This window comes from Nyctereutes procyonoides, unplaced genomic scaffold (assembly GCF_905146905.1).
Source record: "Nyctereutes procyonoides isolate TBG_1078 unplaced genomic scaffold, NYPRO_anot_genome, whole genome shotgun sequence".
NCBI lineage: Eukaryota > Metazoa > Chordata > Mammalia > Carnivora > Canidae > Nyctereutes > Nyctereutes procyonoides.
The window spans coordinates 35,115,694-35,135,024 of record NW_026575048.1 but is presented as its reverse complement, the minus strand read 5'-3'; the positions used below and the strand labels follow the sequence as shown (position 1 = coordinate 35,135,024).

The following is a 19,331-nucleotide window of genomic DNA, read 5'->3' as shown; positions in this document are numbered from 1 at the left end:
CATCATTTTCATAGGCCACGTGTAATCTTTTTTTTTTTTTTTAAAGATTTTTTTAAAAAATTATTTATTCATGAGACACAGGGAGAAAGAGGCAGAGACACAGAGGGAGCAGCAGGCTCCATGCAGGGAGCCCGAGGTGGGACTCGATCGGGCACCCGGGATCACGCCCCGGGCCAGGGCACTAACCAGCCCTGGAGCGCCGACCGCCGCGCGCCGCGTCGCGGGGCTCCCCCTCTTTACGCCGCACGACAAACGCCAACCAGCGCTGAGCGGTCTGCGGGCTCACTGCGGGACTCGCGGCAGCGCGGGAGCGGGAGGAAGCAGCGGCGCGCCGGGGGGAGGCGGGACAAAGGGCTCCCGGCAACTGCGCCGGCGATTGGCCAGCCCGTCTGCAGCCGAGGCCAATCGCCAGACGCCGTGCCAACGCTCGTTGAGCCGAGTGCGGCTGCGCGGGAGATTCAAATCCGCGGCGGCTCGTCGCTGGTGCCGCGGTGTTGCTGCGGGCCTGCGTCCTCTCGCCATGGATAACCCGGGAAATGTCCTTCAGTAAGTGTGGGTCTGGTGGGATGAGGCTAGGCGGGGGCGCAGTCTCCGTCTGCAGGCTGCGGGGTGGGCGTGACCTAGGATTCGGGGTGTGCAGGCCCCCGCCCCCGCCGTGGCTTTGGAGTGTCTCCTCCCCGCCCTCACTCCCACCCAGCTAGGCTGTGAGCCACTCGTGGGTCGTGGATAGGACCCCGGACCGTGTAACTGGCGCTGTCCGCTGAGACCCCGGCCCTCGTCCTCCAGGCCGCCAGCACGGTGGCAGTTTAGGGGAATATGGCCAAATTCGTGAGGCCCTCCCTCCGAGCTCTCGGTTAATCTCCGCAGGGAATCCGCTCTGGGCGGACCGCCGCCCTGGGAGAAAAAAAGTGTCTAACCCAACAGACACCCGAAGTTCTTGGGGCTCCTGGGTGGCCCAGCGGCTGAGAGCCCGCCCTCGGCTGAGGGAGTGACCCCGGGATTCCGGATGGAGCCCCGCAGCGGGGTCTCCGCATGGAGCCTGCTTCTCCCTCTGCCTGTGTCTCTCTCTCTGTGTGTCTCTCATCAACAACCCTAAGCTTTGCGTGTAGGTTTCATGAGAAACGTTCAAAGACAGTCAAAAAAAAAAAAAAAAAAACAACAACCCGAAAACTGCAGTAGGGAGAGAACTTACAATAGCTCTTACCCGTAATCCCACAATCAATTTGAAAAAAGTCTTGTGAATAACGTGAACTTTTTTTTTTTAAAGCTATGTTTATTATCATTTATGTCAACCTGCTAGCGATTTCTTTAAATTCCCACACTTTTGCTTTACGACTTCAGGTGATTTATCTAGATTGTTTCAAACGCATTTTAAAGCAGTTCAGTTATATGTGACAGGAAATAAAACCGGTTAGTTTTATCAGCACCAAGGTAATGTACTCTCTTGGGGATCAGAAGGCGGAGATCATTAAGTACAGCCAAAGCAAAAACCTGTTTGCTTTAAGACTTCGTTAGCCTTCAGTCTAGCCGGCAAAACTTTCACTTTTAGAAGCTTGTTTTCCCCCACTTTAAAAAGGGAAATCAAGTATTTCTGACCTTATTTTGACTTTGTAAAGACTAATTTGCTCCAGTGAACTGGATGTTTTCAGTATTAATTTACAGTGTATTCAGGCCATTTTACTAGGAAAATGTGGTTGGTATGGGAATATGAAGTGTTTATTTGGGGCAGCTTATTTATTAACATATTTTGGGGAAAATTTCCTCACGTCTGAGGCATGAAAAGGAGATTAAAATTTAGAAGTAATTACTTCTTAATTTTTAAAAGTAAGTAATACATTTATTTAGTTTTTGAAAAAGATTTAGAAAAGTATTCACTGAGATTTATTATACCTATCTATTCACCCACCCCCTGATATATAACCATTTTTCTAGTTTATTTTTCAAATGTTTCTTTTTGCGATATATTTATATTATAATAATACATGAGTATATCTATATGCATACATGTATGTGTGTATATGGATGAGTGTTATGTATGTATATGTGTGTGCAATTCCTGCCTATATTTCGTGTAAAGTGTAGCAGAGCATATATACACTGCTTTTTTTGTTTAACAGTATCCTTGGAGATTTCTATCAGTTTATAGAGCTCTTTTTCGATCTGTTTTACAACTACATATTTCATGTACCATAATCAATTCAAAAAGTCTCCCATTGATGGAACCTTGGATTATTGACAGTCATTTTGCTAAATAGAGTTGCAGTGAAAAATCTTGTACATGTGGCATTTTGCACATACATGTACAGATGTATCTGTTTTCTAGAGTCCCAGAAGTAGATTTGCTAGGTCAAAGTAGATCCATCTGTAATTTTGGCAGATATTACCTGTTCCCTTGGGAGGGATCAAGAGCACTCTTACCTGCAAGCAAGATGTGAGAGTGCTTGTTTCCATTGTTTCATCTATACATGGTTGCCATGTTTTTTTTGTTGTTGTTGTTTTGTTTTGTTTTTTAGTTTGGCCAATCTCATAGCTGAGAAATTGTATCTGAATGAGGTAAATTTCTCTTATGAGAGAGGTTGAGTATTTTCTTGTGGAATGCCCTTTTTTTTTTCATTGTTTTCCCCCCAATTTCTAAAAGCTCTTTTTTTATACCAGTTTATCATTTCTCTTTTGACTCTTAATGTTTTACTTGACATGTAGAAGCTTTTATATGTGTGTGTGTATATAGTTTATCTAGCTTATCTAGCTTTTCTTTTTTGGCTTCTAGATTTTGAGTCATAAGAAACATTGATTTCATTGGTATACTGATATGATAGCCAGAAGAAAGTATTGCTTTCAAATCCTTTTTTTTTTTCTTTTCGAAAGTCATGTAATTTCTCTAATGGAAAACCTGACGTCTTTCTTAGCTTGAATCTCTCTCACACCCAGTGAAGCAATCCCAAAGGCAAGTCTCATTGTTTCTTTCTCCAAAACACCCCAAATTCCGTACTTGCTCTCTTCCCACCCTGGTCCAGTTCACACCCACTGGGATTATAGTAGCTCCCTGACTGGTTGCCCACTTGTGTTCCCATTTTCTGTCCCCTTTACTTGGAGGGACAAGAGGGATGTTTTAAAATGCACATTACATGTTGTTACCCCATCCTTCCAGCTCAGCACACTTTAATAGCTTCATGGCCCCCTGGCACTGATCAAGTGTCACCCCCTCAGAGAGAGTGGTCTTCCCTGACCACTCTATCTAAAAATTGTGACTCTTGACACACTCTTGCCTCATCTCCCATTTTGTTTTGTTTTTTTCCCCTAAGTGCTTAATGTCACCTGACTTTATTTTACTTGTTTCTGTTTGTTTGTTCATTTGCCCCCATCCTAACACTGAAGTGCCCCTAGAGAACTTTCATTGCCTGGCTGATTTTTTTTTTTTTTTTTTTTTAAGCTGTGGTTGGATATGCAGAAGTAGCAGCAAGCAGAGGGAGCCATGGTGGCTGATTTATGAACATTGCCATTATGTGTTCTTCCTCAGGGATGCTGTGTTCCATTGAGGCCCAGAAAACAAACTATCTGGGAACCTGATTGGTGGTGCCCTAGGCTCCCACACCCACTCATAAGCCCCCTCAGGTCTCCTAGCAAAGTCTTAGCCAAGCTCCTGAGCAGCAAGAGGAGGGGTTCATCATGTGAGGAATAGCAACTTCTGGACACTGCCCCTCATGATGGTAGCAACATTGGGCATCAGTGACAGGAGAAGGAGATTCTTAGGGATAGAGTCCGAGACCCTCTTCTAGCTGCCTCTTTCATAAGGGCTAGCTTCAGGGACTTTGGGTCTTGCTTTCTTCTGGAAAAACACTGCATCTAAGTTTTCTGACCACTTCCAAGTGAATAATCTTTTAATTTTTAATATAGCATCTGAACTAGTATTTAAGATTTTCATGTTAAGGTGTATAAATGAGACATATAAAATGAAAAAAATATCTTTTGCTTTTAGGAATCATCCCTAATAAGTTATGTGCATATTTTTCTCTTTTCTAGAATGTTTGAAGCCCATATGCAGAGCTACAAGGGCGATGACCCACTTGGTGAATGGGAAAGGTTAGCATTTAGTTTATTTTTTTTCCTCTAAACAAACTATATGCTGCCCTGAAAATTAATGCTATCTATATTTTTCTAGTTACATGCGGTGGGTAGAAGAGAATTTTCCTGAGAATAAGGAATACTTGACAACTTTATTAGAACATTTAATGAAGGAGTTTTTGGATAAGAAGAAATACCACAATGACCCAAGATTCATCAATTATTGTTTAAAATTTGTAAGTATACTTTCAGATGTATAATCAAACTGTAATCATATTATACTTTTGCTTATTTCCCCAGATTTTAAGATCATTTTAGATCGTCTTGTTTTAATTCTTCTGTTTGTAATAAAAAATTTTTAGAAGTTGTATGGGCTGAGATGTGTATTTTAGAAGCTTTTGGCTTCTGTATTACAGAGTCAAGAATTTGATTTTAAAACCCTCCTCCTGGGCAGCGGTTTGGCGCCGCCTGCAGCCTGGGTGTGATCCTGGTGACCCGGGATCGAGTCCCACATCGGGCTCCCTGCATGGAGCCTGCTTCTCCCTCTGTCTGTGTCTCTGCCTCTCTCTCTCTGTGTCTATGAATAAATAAATAAAATCTTAAAAAAAAAGTTTAAAAAAATAAAGCCCTCCTCCTCTATCAAGTAAGTATTATGACATGAGATAGAAATCATTAAATTAAAAGTTTTTTGAATAAGAGGTATGTGAGGATGGAAAGATAAGCTCCCACTGCCAGGTACTCAGAGGGTTCCTGGGAGTAAATTAGATTCATTGTAAATAATTAAGAAAATATTAATTCTCAGGAAGTAAATTTAGTACTAAAAGAATAAGGCTATTTCAGGTTAAGCTTTAAAAGGTTGGGTCTCTTCAGTCTTGAAATGAAGGCTTTGAGGGCATGAGTTCTAGTAATCATGAATGGATAGAGTTAAAATGGATTTGTTCACTAAATTACAAAATACCAGTATTTGAGGCACCCTATGGCACTTGAGCAAGCTTGATTAAGACAACCATAACACTTATATCATGAGTCATTACGGAAGTCACTACCCTGGGAAATAGTGTGGGTAATTTGGGGGACACTGAATGTTAAGAAAAGGAATAAGTTTAACTTTTAGGTTTGCTGTTAGAAAGCCTCCATGAAGACTGAGCATAGAAGGTGGCTGGGCTCTGGGCCATACCTAGACCAGCAATTCCTTTGTTCTTATATCTGTTTGCTTTGGGTTTCTGTAGGCTGAGTACAACAGTGATCTTCATCAGTTCTTTGAGTTTCTGTACAACCATGGGATCGGGACCATGTCATCTCCTCTCTATGTAGCCTGGGCGGGGCATCTGGAAGGTCAGGGAGAGCTGCAGCATGCCAGTGCTGTGTTTCGAAGAGGACTTCAAAACCAGGCCGAACCAAGAGAGCTGCTGCAACAACACTACAGGTAGTTTGAAAATAAAACTCAGGGTACCTGGGTGGCTCAGTTGGTTGAGCATCTGCCTTTAGCTCAGGTCATGATCTTGAGGTCCTGGGATTGGGCCTGGCATCTGACTCCCTGCTCATGCCCTCTCTCTTTCTCTCTCTCTCTCTCTCAAATAAATAAATAATGAAATCTTAAAAAAAGAACAAAATACACCAAAACAAAAAACTCTGCATGGTATTTCCTACTTGAAAATGTCATGTTTGCTCTTAAAAATCCTTTATTGTTATCTGTTTATACAGGGAAAACCTTCTCATTGTAAAAATGTGAATAGTGCAGAATAGTATAAAGAAAAGGAAACTGCCCAGAAATATTACAGTCAACATTTTGGTGCATTGCCTTCCGGTTATCTTTTATCTTTTCCTATGCCTATGTATGCATCCTTGGATTTGTATATTTTAACAGTAAATCATACTGTATTATCTGTTGTGTATATTGAGCTTTATCCTGCCCTTAAGAAATTATGAATTTTTATACTACTTATAAAGTAGGTGAAAATCTGTCCCAGAGTTATGTCATATTTGAAGTGGTCTCTAGGGATCCCTGGGTGGCGCAGTGGTTTGGCGCCTGCCTTTGGCCCAGGGCGCGTCCTGGAGACCCGGGATCAAATCCCACATCGGGCTCCCGGTGCATGGAGCCTGCTTCTCCCTCTGCCTATGTCTCTGCCTCTCTCTCGCTGTGTGCCTATCATAAATAAATAAAAATTAAAAAAAAATTATGAAGTGGTCTCTAAATGGGCGTTAAAGGTGTTTCCACATTTTGATTTTTATAAAGAGCAACATAGTGAATATTTTAATGAATAACTTCATTTTTCACAACTTTTATTGTTTTCTGTGATTTAATATACCTCATTTAGGAAATTTTTATTTATTTTTTTAAGATTTTATTTATTTATTCATGAGAGACCCAGAGAAGAGAGAGGCAGAGACACAGGCAGAGGGAGAAGCAGACAACATGCTGGGAGCCTGACATGGGACTCGATTCTGGATCTCCAGATCATGCCCTGGGCTAAAGGTGGCGCTGAACCGCTGAGCCACCCTGGCTGCCCAGGAAATTTTAAAAATACAGAAAACCAAAGAAACAGAAGAAACCTGGCATTTTAGTTGGCATGTTTTTCTCTGCTTGTTAAAGGATTTACACTGCTTTAATACACCTGCAGTTTTGTCTCAGTCTTTTTCCTTTATTATAGAGTTTTCTCCCAATATATTTCCTATTTTTATCTCGTTCCTTCTGATAGATTCTCAGAATTGAAACTAATCAAAGGATGTATGAGTTTTTGAGTTTTCTGGTACTTATAACTACATTACCTACTCAAAAGGTAATACCAGTTTTTTATTGGCCCCCTCTCTAGCAGCATATGAAAAAACTTATTAAACCAGCATTTAATACACTCATTGTTTTCAGCTTTGCTACAGTGTTCATGTTCTTTTTAAAGTTTATTATGAGAATTTTCTTTTCTTGTTTTTTTAGAGATTTATTTATTTATTTATTCATGAGAGAGAGAGAGAGAGAGAGGCAGAGACACAGGCAGAGGGAGAAGCAGGCTCCCTGAGGGGAGCCCGATGTGGGACTTGATCCAGGGACTCTGAGATCATGCCCTAAGTCAAAGGCAGATGTTCAACCACTGAGCCACCCAGGCGTCCCTATTATGAAAATTTTCAAGCATACATTAAAAAAAATTAGTATAATGAACTTCCTATTTACCTATCACCTATTTTTAATAAATATTAACATTTGATCATGACTTTCTATGCAGAGGAATTTTAGGCAAATCCAAGACAGCAAAATATTTTACCCCAAACACATAAACATCTCTAAAAAGTGATTTTTGTTTTACAGAATGTTATGCCATTTTCAAACCTCCAATTTTAACTATAGTTCTTTAATATCCTCTAATATTCAGTAATTCCTCATCATGTAAAACATTGTAGATTTTTTTTCTTTTTTAAGTTACTGGTTTGTTTGAATTAAGACTCAAAAGATTTGGCATTTGGTTGTACATCTTTTCATCTCTTTATGCTATACACTCTTGCTCACATCACCCAAAAATGTTAGGTTTGGAAATTGCATATTACTTGGCAGGTGAGTTGGTGTGCAAAGGTGCCATGAAATGACATATTTAAAAAAAGTTCTCACAGATGAGCAGTAATATATCTGCCTTTTGGAGTATAGTCTAAGTTTTGGACTTTTTTCTTCTAAACATTATATGTTCATTATGTTCCAGATGTGTAGAATGCTTAACATAGGGAGCTCAAGCATCCCATGTTGTAACATTTGTGCTTGATACACAGAGAAAGAGGGTACATTGGTTATGTGAGGTTTTTGTTTGTTGTTTTTTAAAGATTTTATTTATTTATTTATTCATGAGAGACAGAGAGAGAGAGAGAGAGAGAGAGAGAGAGAGGCAGACACAGGCAGAAGGAGAAGCAGGCTCCACTCAGGAAGCCTGATGTGGGAGTCGATCCTGGGACTCCAGGATTACACCCTGGGCCAAAGGCAGGCACTAAACCGCTGAGCCACCCAGGGATCCCCTATGTTAGTATTTCTTAAACTCACATAACAGGAGATCCCTGGGTGGTTCAGTGGTTTAGCACCTGCCTTCAGCTCAGGGTGTGATCCTGGAGACCGGGGATTGAGTCCCACATCAGTCTCCCTGCAAGGAGCCTGCTTCTCCCTCTGCCTGTGTCTCTAATGAATAAATAAATAAAATCTTAAACAAAAAGAAATACTAACATGAACTAGGCAAAAGTGGGTTTTTCTAATGTAGTGTATTGGATATGAAGAAAATCCCAGAATTTTTTTTTTAATTTTGAAGCAATTCTAATGTTCAACTTTACGTTCTCTCTTGACCTGTCTTTTTTTTATTATTATTATTTTTTAATTGGAGTTCAATTTGCCAACATATAGCATAGCACCCACTGCTCATCCCGCCAAGTGCCTCCCTCAGTGCCCATCACCCAGTCACCCCAACCCCCCCCCACCCACTTCCCTTTCCACTACCCCTTGTTCGTTTCCCAGAGTTAGGAGTCTCTCATGTTTTTTTTTAACCTCAGTCTTAACTAGCTTATGATTAGCTATCTTGATAGGTTTGTTTGTTTGTTTATTATCTCTATAGGTTTAGATCGATCTAGATAGATATAGTTTTCACTTTAATACAAATATGTATTAAACTAAATTTATAATCCTTATTGATGCCTTCACTCCTGTCATTCAGGTTATTTCAGGCACGCCTCACCGAAACGCATTTGCCAACTCAAGGTAAAATAGTACTTTCTAAATGTCTAAGTTGTTAGTCTCTGATATGCACTGCCTTTTTTTCTCCCTAAAAAAAATTCATCTGGTATTTATTGACTGTATTGTCTTAGATAATGGGGAAGGCGCCCTGGTAATAATGCCTTGCAAAAAATCTCTGGAGAGCAGAACTCTATTGTAACAATTTAAATAAGCAAACCCACAAGAAAACTTGATTTCATTATATTTTTAGGACTTAAAAAAAAATTTAAATTGCCCAAGATAGAGGACAAGACTTACTCGAGAATCTGAGAATCCGTCTATTCTGAATTGTATCATAGTGTTTAATGCAACTTTTAAAGAAATGTTCTTTATAGAAATGTTGTTCTTGACATCAATAAGTATCAACTATCCTATCCTGTTGTTTAAATTATCTCTACAATGTTTCTCTTATCTAAAAAGTGTTTTAGGGCAGCCTGGGTGGCTCAGCAGTTTAGAGCTGCCTTGGGCTCAGGTGTGATTCTGGAGACCCGGGACTGAGTCCCATGTCTGGCTCCCTGCATGGAGCCTGTTTCTCCCTCTGCCTGTGTCTCTGCTTCCCTCTCTCTCTCCCTCTCTCTTTCTCTTTCTCTCTCTCTCTCTGTCTCTCATGAATAAATAAATCTTAAAAAAAATGTTTTAGTTACAATTTTCTGAGACAGTGGTCAATGAGTTGTTTTATTTCTTATGCTACTTACTGAAAGACCAGGGGAAAGTATTTGTAATAATTTTATTTAATATGATCTTACCCTTCTTTCTCTTTATTTCATCCTTTTTCCTCCTATAGTGAGAACCTCAGAACCTCTGCATAATGCTCAGATTTTAAACCAAATGATGACATCAAAATCAAATCCAGGAAATAACTCAGCCTGCATTTCTAAGAATCAGGTAATAATAACATTCGTGGGTTATGTGGAAATGGGGAATGGCATTTAACGGTCATCTAGGTGCCTTTCACATCCACTTTGACATTTCATTTGTTTGACATTATCCCTCTGATTCTAACCTCTCTGTCAGCCACCTGCACCTGTGGCCTGTCGTCATCTACCACTGCTCACTTCGAATATTAAATTTAAATAACTTACAGTCTGGCCTTAGCTTCCTGTGTTTATTTGGCCTAGGGGCCCCCACTATGTAACCTTTTGTCTTCACTTCCTCCTTAGCAGCTTCTCTTCTTTGTCTATCAGCCTTCCTCACTTAGGCCCCGGAATCCCTCCTGCACTGGACAGTACCCACCTAGAGGTTCCTGAGCTCTGTTTAAAAAACTCAAGAGCTTAGAAAGATGGTGCCTATAACCTCAACCAGGGCTTTACTCCTCTCCAGAAATTATGTTTCCAATTTCCTGGTTTATTCTTTATGTTTTATGTATTTATGTGTCCCCTTTCACTCTCTAATGCCACCTTGTAGTGATTTTAAACTTCACTTCTCTCAAACTTGGGACCTAGAGGTCTCTAACCTCTCCTTCAGGAGCTGACAATAAGAGTGTTTAAATGAGACAACAAAAACCATTAGATGACATCTGTCAATTTTCTGCCACTAACCAGTAAATGTAACTGCATCCCTCCCTGCCATTATAATTGGGAAAAATGGTCTTCTACTTGTACTTGTCCTTCATCCTCCTTGAGATTTTTGCCCTGCTATGATCTCTTCGGCTCAAGTCTTTGCTTCCTTCAGCCTTGTTTTCTAGAAGCTTTCCTCTTTGTGGTACAATTGCTCTTTCAGTTTGCTAAGGACCTCTTCTAAGCTAAATCCACTAATTCTTAGTGCACATGTGCAAGTTTTATTGATGTAACAGATTCCTAGACATGGAATATGCATTTCTAACTTAGATTCTCAAACGATCTCATTTTACATTCTACACATTTACCAGCCTCATTGCTTCCTGTTGCCCCAATTATGTAAACTTTTAGACAGCAGAGATGGGTCTTATTTATGGTCACATTTCCAGGACCTAGCTCAGGACATGACATGAATGAGATATTCAATAAATATTTATTTAGTGAATCAGTACTAGCATTGGGAACTCCTGAGAATAGAATAGTACCAGGAGGAAATTTTTGTGATTTTTTTTTTTAATTGATAAAGAATTTTAGAATATTAATCCCATAACACATTGGCACTGGTCCAGCTCCTAGTCTGTCAGTTGGAGGGAAATAAGAGCCCTTCTCTACTACCAAGTAGAAATTTTTTTATCGAAGAGGTGGTGGAAGGAGTGAGGCAGGGGAGGGGCAGAGGGAGAGAGAATCTTAAGTGGGCTCGATCTCACAACCTTGAGATCATGACCTGAGCTGAAATCAAGAGTCAGATGCTTAACCAACTGAACCACCCAGGTACCCCCCAAGAAGAACTTTTTTAAATCACTTTCTTATTGGACTCTTTAGTTACAAAAGTTATAAGATTAATAATCAATAACTAATAATTAAATTAAAGAACATATATAAATTTAGTTGATGATTGGTGCACCTGAGTGGCTTAGTCGGTTGAGCATCTGCTCTTGGTTTCAGCTCAGGGCATTATCTTAGGGTCAAGAGATCAGGCCGCACATCAGGCTCTGTGCTCAGCACAGGGTCTACTTGGGTTCCTCCCTCTTTGCCCCTCCTCCTGTGCTTGCTTGGTAGCTCTGTTTCTCTCAAATGAACAAATAAAATCTTTTAAAAATAAAAAATAAATAAACCTAGTGATGATTAAGAAGCTCCTCCAATACTTTCATATTGTTCTGTGAAATAATTTGGGTGCTAGTTTCTCATCAGTTAAGTGAATACTTATGTTTCTTTTCTGTCTTTTTAGGGTTCAGAAATTTCTGGGGTAATGTCTTCAGCTTGTGATAAAGAGTCAAAAAAGCAAGTATATATAACCTGTGCAGTATCTATTACTTAGTTTCCTTCAAGAGCTATTTTAGTAGTATACTGTGGTAAATAATACATTTTTCCCCATTATAGGGAACAAAGGGTGATCCTGATTTCTAAATCAGGTTATTCTGCACAAGCATCTGCAGCAGCCAGAACTGATGTTCAGCAGGTTGTTATGTATTGCAAGGAGAAGCTTATTCGTGGAGAATCAGAATTTTCCTTTGAAGAGCTGAGAGCCCAGAAATACAATCAACGGAGAAAACATGAACAGTGGGGTACTTGCACTCTTATGATTTAAAATACTCTATTGTCATTTAAAATAATAACTGTTGAGTAAACTACCTTTTTAAACAGGTAACTGACTAAGCTGAAAGAATCTGTAAAGTCTCTAGCTCATCTGTGAGAAGCCTAGAAATCTTTGTTAAATACGAGTAGCCACATTTGTCTAGGGACTCAACTGCTGTCGTGACAGCAAAGCTCAGAGTTGAAACAGCACTGATATAGATAAAATAGGTATACCAATGTTGCCTTTTAGTGATATTTTAAGCTTTTAAATATTATCTGTATGGGTTTGAATTTCTGAATATGGTAATTTTAAACCTATAAGTTAGTTATTTTTACTATGAAAGGATCAGGTGAGGAACTGGAATGGAGAAGAGACTGTCTAAAATCTGCAAGCATGACAAAGGAGACAGTCAGATGGAGTCCTCTGATCAAAGGGCCATGTCGCTTATGGCTATATAGCATGTCAGGTTTCATCCCTCGTGGGAAAACCCTGAATGCTAACACCAACATCTGAGCTCATCTTTACTGTAACAATGTCGACTTTAGAGAGGAAAGTGAACTTTTGTTCATTGAGGGCTTTTATACCATCTAAGCCATTTGGATAACTGCTTTGTTGGCCTTTTTTTTTTTTTTGCTTACCATTTTTCACTTGTTCAACAACTGAGAACAGGCAGCTAACACTCATGGAGAACCCATTTTGTGTCATGCACAGATTCATTTTTCTTTCACACAGTGACCTAATGTCTCAGCCAAGGGATTTGATTTGTATGTGGGGTGGTTATGTTAAGCAGTCACTGCAAGTGACACTGACCTTTCAATACATTCGGCTCCTGTTTCTTCTTAGAAAACACCTAGAGATTTTAGCTCTTTTAAAAACTTCCATTTTCAAATGACTTGCAGGACCATGACTATTTTAGAAGAACTGATTGATAGCATACTGTGCTATTACCAAATATTTTATTGATCAGTGTGTAAATTTTTATAACCTATATGCCCTGAACCTACAAGTAACCATACTTAAAGGCAGGTAAAAATTACAATTAAGAAGTAATACACCTTTCTGTTCTGATAACCTAATACACATGGAAAAGACCAGTAAAAAAAATTGCCATCCCCAAAATAATGTTTCACTCATTTTCTGTGTATTCCTCTGATGACCTGAGTTTAAACTTTGCATGGAAACCATGTTTTCTTTCCTAAAGTAAATGAAGACAGACATTATATGAAAAGAAAAGAAGCAAATGCTTTTGAAGAACAACTGTTAAAACAGAAAATGGATGAACTTCATAAGAAATTGTATCAGGTGGTGGAGACTTCCCAGGAGAATCTGCCTGAGTTCCAGGAAAGGTCTGAGGTATGTGTGTGCTCTTTGCTGGGTGCTTCCCATGCCCAGTGCAACTGATTTCATTTTTTACTTGCTCCTTTCTGGGCCATATTTTTAGACTTAATTCTGATGCCAATGTAGCTACTACCAGCATTGCAAATTTTTACAATTGGGCACAGAAAGATACTCAAAATGTAAAATGAGAAAAGGAAGTTACAGATTGTGTATGTTTTTATATGTACATATTTATGTTTATATATTCATATGTGTAGTCTTTAAAAAATTTTTTGCACAGTAACTCATATAATGAGAATTTGAATGTAATTATTTCAATAATTATCAAGATATTTATTTTTTTTGCCATTGTTTCATGTTGGAAGGGGGAAAGGTGATGAAATTGTTAGACTCATGTATTTTCTTAAAATTATTAATGATGGGGTAAATTGAGGATAAATTTAAGGTACATAATGATTGCTTAAATTTTCACATTGTACATATATACCTGTGATATAGGATACAATGAAGATTAACATCTTAATTTCTTCTTTTTTAGAATTTTCTTCTATTTAAGATATTCATAGAAATGTAAATGAAATACAGTAAATTACACATATCAGAAGTGTAAAATTTGTTAAGTTTTGACATGCATACAACCATAAACTATCTTCACAGTCAAGATAGTGAACATACATATAGGGGATCCCTCGGTGGCCCAGCAGTTCAGCCCCTGCCTTCAGCCCAAGGCGTGGTCCTATAGTCCCGGGATTGAGGCCCACATCGGGCTCCCTGCATGGAGCCTGCTTCTCCCTCTGCCTCTCTCCTTCTCTCTCTCTGTGTCTTTCATGAATAAATAAATAAAATCTTTAAAAAAAAAAAAGTGAACCTATACATCACCCCAAAAGTTTTCTTGCCCCTTTGTATTTGTCTTGCTTCCTGATATATTCCAAGCACACACCATTTCATTTTCTTTTTCTTTCCTTTACTTTTTTTAAATTTGAGTATAGTTGACATACAATGTTACATGAGTTTCAAAAGTGCAAGATAGTGATTCAATTTCTCTCTATGTTATGCTATGTTCACTAGTGTAGCTCCCATCTGTTACCATACAATGCTATTAAAATGTCATCAACTATATTTCTTCCACTATATCTTTTATTCCTATGACTTAATCATTCTATAACTGAAAGCCTGTATCTCCCACTCCTCTTCATTCATTTTACCTATCCCTTTACCTCCCACCCCTCTGGCAACTGTAAGTTTGCTCTGTGTATTTGTAGGTCTGATTTGCTTTTTGTTTATTCATTTATTTTGGTTTTTAAATTCCACATATGAGTGAAATCATACAGTATTTCTCAGTCTGATTTATTTCATTTAGCACAGTAACCTCTAGGTCCATCCATGTTGTCACAAATGACATGCTCTCATCCCTATTCTATGCTTGCATAATATTCCATTATAGATACATAGATTTATCTATATATATTACATTAGTGTTTTCATTTTTTGGATAAATAACCAGTAGTGGGATTACAAGACCATATGATATTTCTATTTTTAATCTTTTGAGGAACCTCCATACTGTTTTCCCCAGTGGCTGCGCCAATGTGCGTTTCCACCAACAGTGCATGAGGGTTCCTTTTTCTCCACAACCTTGCCAACACCTGTTGTTTCTTATGTTTGTTGATTTTTGCCATTCTGACAGATGTGAAGTGATATCTCATTATAGTTTTGATTTGCATTTCCCTGATGATAAGTATTTTTTCATGTGTCTGATGGCCATTTGTATATTTTCTTTGGAAAAATGTCTATTCAGGTTCTTTACCCACTTTTTAATCCAGTTGTTTGTTTTTTTTTGGTGTTGAATTGTATAAATTATTTATTTATTTTGGATATTAACCCCTTACTGGATGTATCATTTGCAAATATCTTCTCCCAGTAGATCGACTTTTTGTTTTGTTATGGTTTCCTTTGCTGTGTAAAAGCTTTTTATTATGATGCAATCCCAACAGTTTACTTTTGCTTTTGTTTCCCTTGCCTCAGGAAACATCTAAAAAAATGTTGCTATGGCCAGTGTCAGAGAAATTACTGCCTATGTTCCATTCTAGGAGTTTATGGTTTTAAATATCAGATTTAGGTCTTTAATCCATTTTGAGTCTATTTTTGTGTGGTGTAAGAAACTGATCCAGTTTCATTCTTGTACATGTAACTTATCCAGTAATACCTTAATTTCTTACATATTTTGAAAATTCTAAAAACGCATGACCAGGGCAGCCTGGGTGGCTCAGCGGTTTTAGTGCCACCTTCTGCCCAGAGTGTGATCCTGGAGTCCTGGGATCAAGTTCCATGTCGGGCTCCCTGCATGGAGCCTGCTTCTCCCTCTGCCTGTCTCTCTGCCTCTCTTTCTCTCTGTGTGTCTCATGAATAAATAAATAAAATCTTTAAAAAAAATTTTTTTAATAAGTAAATATGCATGACCATATGATTTTATAAAAGCAGTGGAAAGATAAATATATATGTATGTATGCATGTATGTATATAGTTACATGTATATAAACGAATGTTCTTCATTGCCAATATTGTAGTTTGCATTTTTCTAGAATTTTACTGAGAATGAACACATAAATATGTATAGAATTGAAGTTTCTATATAAATAAGACTTACTTTCTTTTTTTTTTTTAAGACTTACTTTCTGATTTTGCTATCTAACCCATCTTACAGATCTTTCCTTGTTATTACATAGAGAACTAACTCTTTTTAATAACAGTGCAGTCTTCTGTTCTACCTTTTAGGAAGGGCATGTGTCATGTGGAAACTTACAAACCATGCTGCAGTGAGCATTCTTGTACCTGTGACATTACTTCTCTAGGAAAGATACAGAAAAGTAGAATTGCTGCTGAAGTCTGTGTACCTAAGATACTATGTGTATCCCCTCCAAAAATTTACCAGTTTACACTCACATAATAGTGAATAAAAGTATGTGTGTCTTGTATACACTTAGCTAACATTAGCTATCCTAAATATTTTCAACCATCTGATGTGTTTTTTCCAATCACAGGTGAATTTGGACTTTAACAAAATATTTAGTGACTGTCTTTTTTTTAAATGATTTTGATGTACTTTGTTCCTTTTTCTGTTGGATTGTTGTATATTTTTTCTTATATAGTTGGATTTCCTTTCTTATATAATTTATCTTTTCCCTAGATAGTTCCAGGAAATTATTAAAATAATTGTTTAATTATCTTCTTTTGCTATGTTTTTGTGGTACTTATTTATCAGTTATTTCTCTAGACTCTCGGAAGTATTTAGAAATAATGCTTTCGTTATGTTCAAATGCATCAGATGTGCTCTTGTTTCATTTCTTTTGTCCACATGCCTCCCAGAGCCGCCTTTCTGCCTCCAGGTTGGCCTACAAGCAAGCTGCCCTCCCCTCACTTCTCTCTACTGGTGTATCCCTGCTTATTTTATAGTTCCCATGGCATCGTTTCCTTTTATCATCCCCATTTTAGTGGCACACAGTCTCAAAGAGATTTTTAATTTAATTTAATTATTTTAAGATTTTATTTATTTGACAAAGAGAGAGAGAGAGAAAGCATGAGCAAGGGGAGAGGGAGGAAGAGACGGAAAAGCAAAGCCTGATGCAGGGCTTATTCCCAGGACCCTGGGATCATGACCTGAGCTGAAGGCAGATGCTTAACCAACTGGGCCACTCAGGTACCCCCCAAAGAATTTTTTTAAAAAATTCACAGATGAATATTGATTTTTTGAGATCACTTGCATGTCTAAAGCATCTTCTACCCTCCCACTTGGGCAATAATTTGGCTGGGCATGATGTTCTGGAAGGAAATCAATTTTTGGGGTGTTCCTGCTTTTAGCTCCACTTTCACTTCCATTCTGAGATGTAGCTAAATATATGAGCTTTTCCACAAATCAGCTTTCTCTGCCTGCTATTTCAGGTGTTAGAATTTTTTTATTATCCTTTTGGGGAGGTTTCAGAGGGAGTAGATGAAAAAGCATATGTTTAAGCCACTGTCTTTAACCAAAAGCCTCCCTGCATTGGACTTTGTGTTTTGATAGCATAAGGATATATTTCCCAAATGTGTTACCACCTGCCCCTACATTTATTGAGCAACTTAGCCTTTCCCCTTGATTGAAAATACCTTTATCGCATACTAATTTTTAATATACAAAATCAGTTTCTAAAATGTCTGTACCTTTGTTTTGGTTAATATAAGGTTTCTTCTTGATGATTCCATATTGTACATTTACCATAGCTTTGTTGTAAGTTTTGATATCTGGTATAGAAAGTGTGATTGTTCTTTTTCAAAATAATTCTTCAGAATTGAATATTATGATTATTTTTAATCTTTTAGTTTGGTAGTGAGAAAATGGAATAGATCATTTCTAATTATGTTTTTGATAACTAGTAAAGGTGAACTTTTAATATTTTGTCCATTTGTTTATGAAATAACTATTTTTACCCTAGATATTTAGTGCTTTTCTTAACCATTTGTGAGAATATTTTCTTATGCTGAGGAATTAATAACTCTTGTATCCTTTAACTTTTTTTTTTCCTTTAACTTTTTAACATAAAAGTGCACAGTTATAGTCTAAGTACATGTAAGTAGAAAAACAAAGGTTTTTAGGTTAAGAGCTTGGTAACCTTCCCATTGTGAGCCATGCTTTTGTGGCAGCTATTATTGCAATTCATATTCACATTTTCTATCCATTCAAGAGAAAATAGTTACCAGGTGTATTTTAATGGAAGGAATACCATTATGAGCATTTGATGACATTGATTCATTGGTCCTCTCCCAAAATTAAGAGATATAAGATAGTTCTTAAATACTGATAAAACTGTAGGGGCTGGTTATTTCAGTGGCTAGAAGTATGAGCTGCCAGTTGTATCTGTGGTTAAGAAGCTACAGAAGCAAAAAAATAAATAAAAATAAATTAAAAAAAATAAAAGAAGCTACAGAAGCATCCATCATGTAAAGTGGTCTTTGTTGTTGTTGGCTGTTTATTTCAGAATACCTGAAGGGGGGATGGAGATACAAGGGGAGAGGAAGCCACTGAAGACCGATACCATACTTTGAAAAGCTGTAGTACTTAATTAGTAATATCCTGGATTTAATTGGCTGCGGTATTTTTGTTTGTTTGTTTGTTTGTGTGCTTAACATGAAAGGTTAATCCAGCATCTATGGGGCCAAGCGTAAGCTCCCAGCAGGAACTGAGAGTTCCGTCTCTTCCAGCCATCAATCATGAGACCTCAAAGAACATAGGAGAGAAACCCAGAGAGGTGACTCCTGTTATTCCTCCTATGGCAAATGCTGTCACTGCTGCTTTCGTGTCCCCAGCCATCAGCCAGAGTCTGTTTCCTCCTGTTCCTTTGCCAGCTCAACCAGCGACAGACTCCATGTTTACAGAGGCCAGAAAAGATGCCAGGTAAGGCAAAGGTAGTCCTCAAGACGATAGCTACATGAATGGCATTTGTTAGCTTCTTTAACATGTTCTGCAGTGTCAAGAACAGTATGTAAAAGATGAGTGCTTCCTGTTTTTAAAATAATTTTTAGATGGGCATGTTGTTGAAAAACCATGTTACCACAATACCCCAAATCTTTCAGACTTAGTACTCTAATTTTTTTCTAGGGTATTTACTTCATTTCATACTTTAACCTTGAATTAAAAATTTTCAGTACACTGAAACTTAACAATCTTTCTGTAACTGGAAAGTATTCAGTTATTAAACTGAAATTGCCTTTCCTGCTGGCTTTAACTGAATACATGTAGTTATTATTCCTGTCCAGACAGTCTCTTGACATGTGTTCTCATAATCCTCTGTCTTCACCAGGAGCAATTGGGGATTCATATCTATTACACAATATGCCAAAATCTTATCTTTTTCCTCAATTTTGAAGTATTTTCCTATATTTCAGAAATTATAATTAATGTTACAATAACTTGCTCTGTTTAAATTTTTACCTTTAGTGACTTTGGCATGCTCCCTTTACACAGAACAATTTTATTGATCCATTAGAAAAAAATGAGAGCTACAGTGTAACTTTGACCCTCTTCTTGAGC

General features: G+C 38.1%; 1 protein-coding gene across 1 annotated transcript in view; it reads left to right on the top strand.

Annotated features, from left to right (window-relative positions):
• The first annotated feature begins 432 nt into the window (after positions 1-432).
• Positions 433-19,331, top strand: part of BUB1 (BUB1 mitotic checkpoint serine/threonine kinase) — a 44,810-nt gene continuing 25,911 nt past the window's right edge. The window contains exons 1-10 of the mRNA XM_055327683.1: positions 433-546; positions 4,021-4,080; positions 4,160-4,298; positions 5,292-5,488; positions 8,739-8,782; positions 9,582-9,682; positions 11,582-11,634; positions 11,734-11,918; positions 13,131-13,282; positions 18,436-18,695. Of these exons, the coding sequence (XP_055183658.1) occupies positions 521-546; positions 4,021-4,080; positions 4,160-4,298; positions 5,292-5,488; positions 8,739-8,782; positions 9,582-9,682; positions 11,582-11,634; positions 11,734-11,918; positions 13,131-13,282; positions 18,436-18,695 (1,217 nt within the window). The 5' untranslated portion in view covers positions 433-520. The remainder of the gene's footprint in view (positions 547-4,020; positions 4,081-4,159; positions 4,299-5,291; positions 5,489-8,738; positions 8,783-9,581; positions 9,683-11,581; positions 11,635-11,733; positions 11,919-13,130; positions 13,283-18,435; positions 18,696-19,331) is intronic.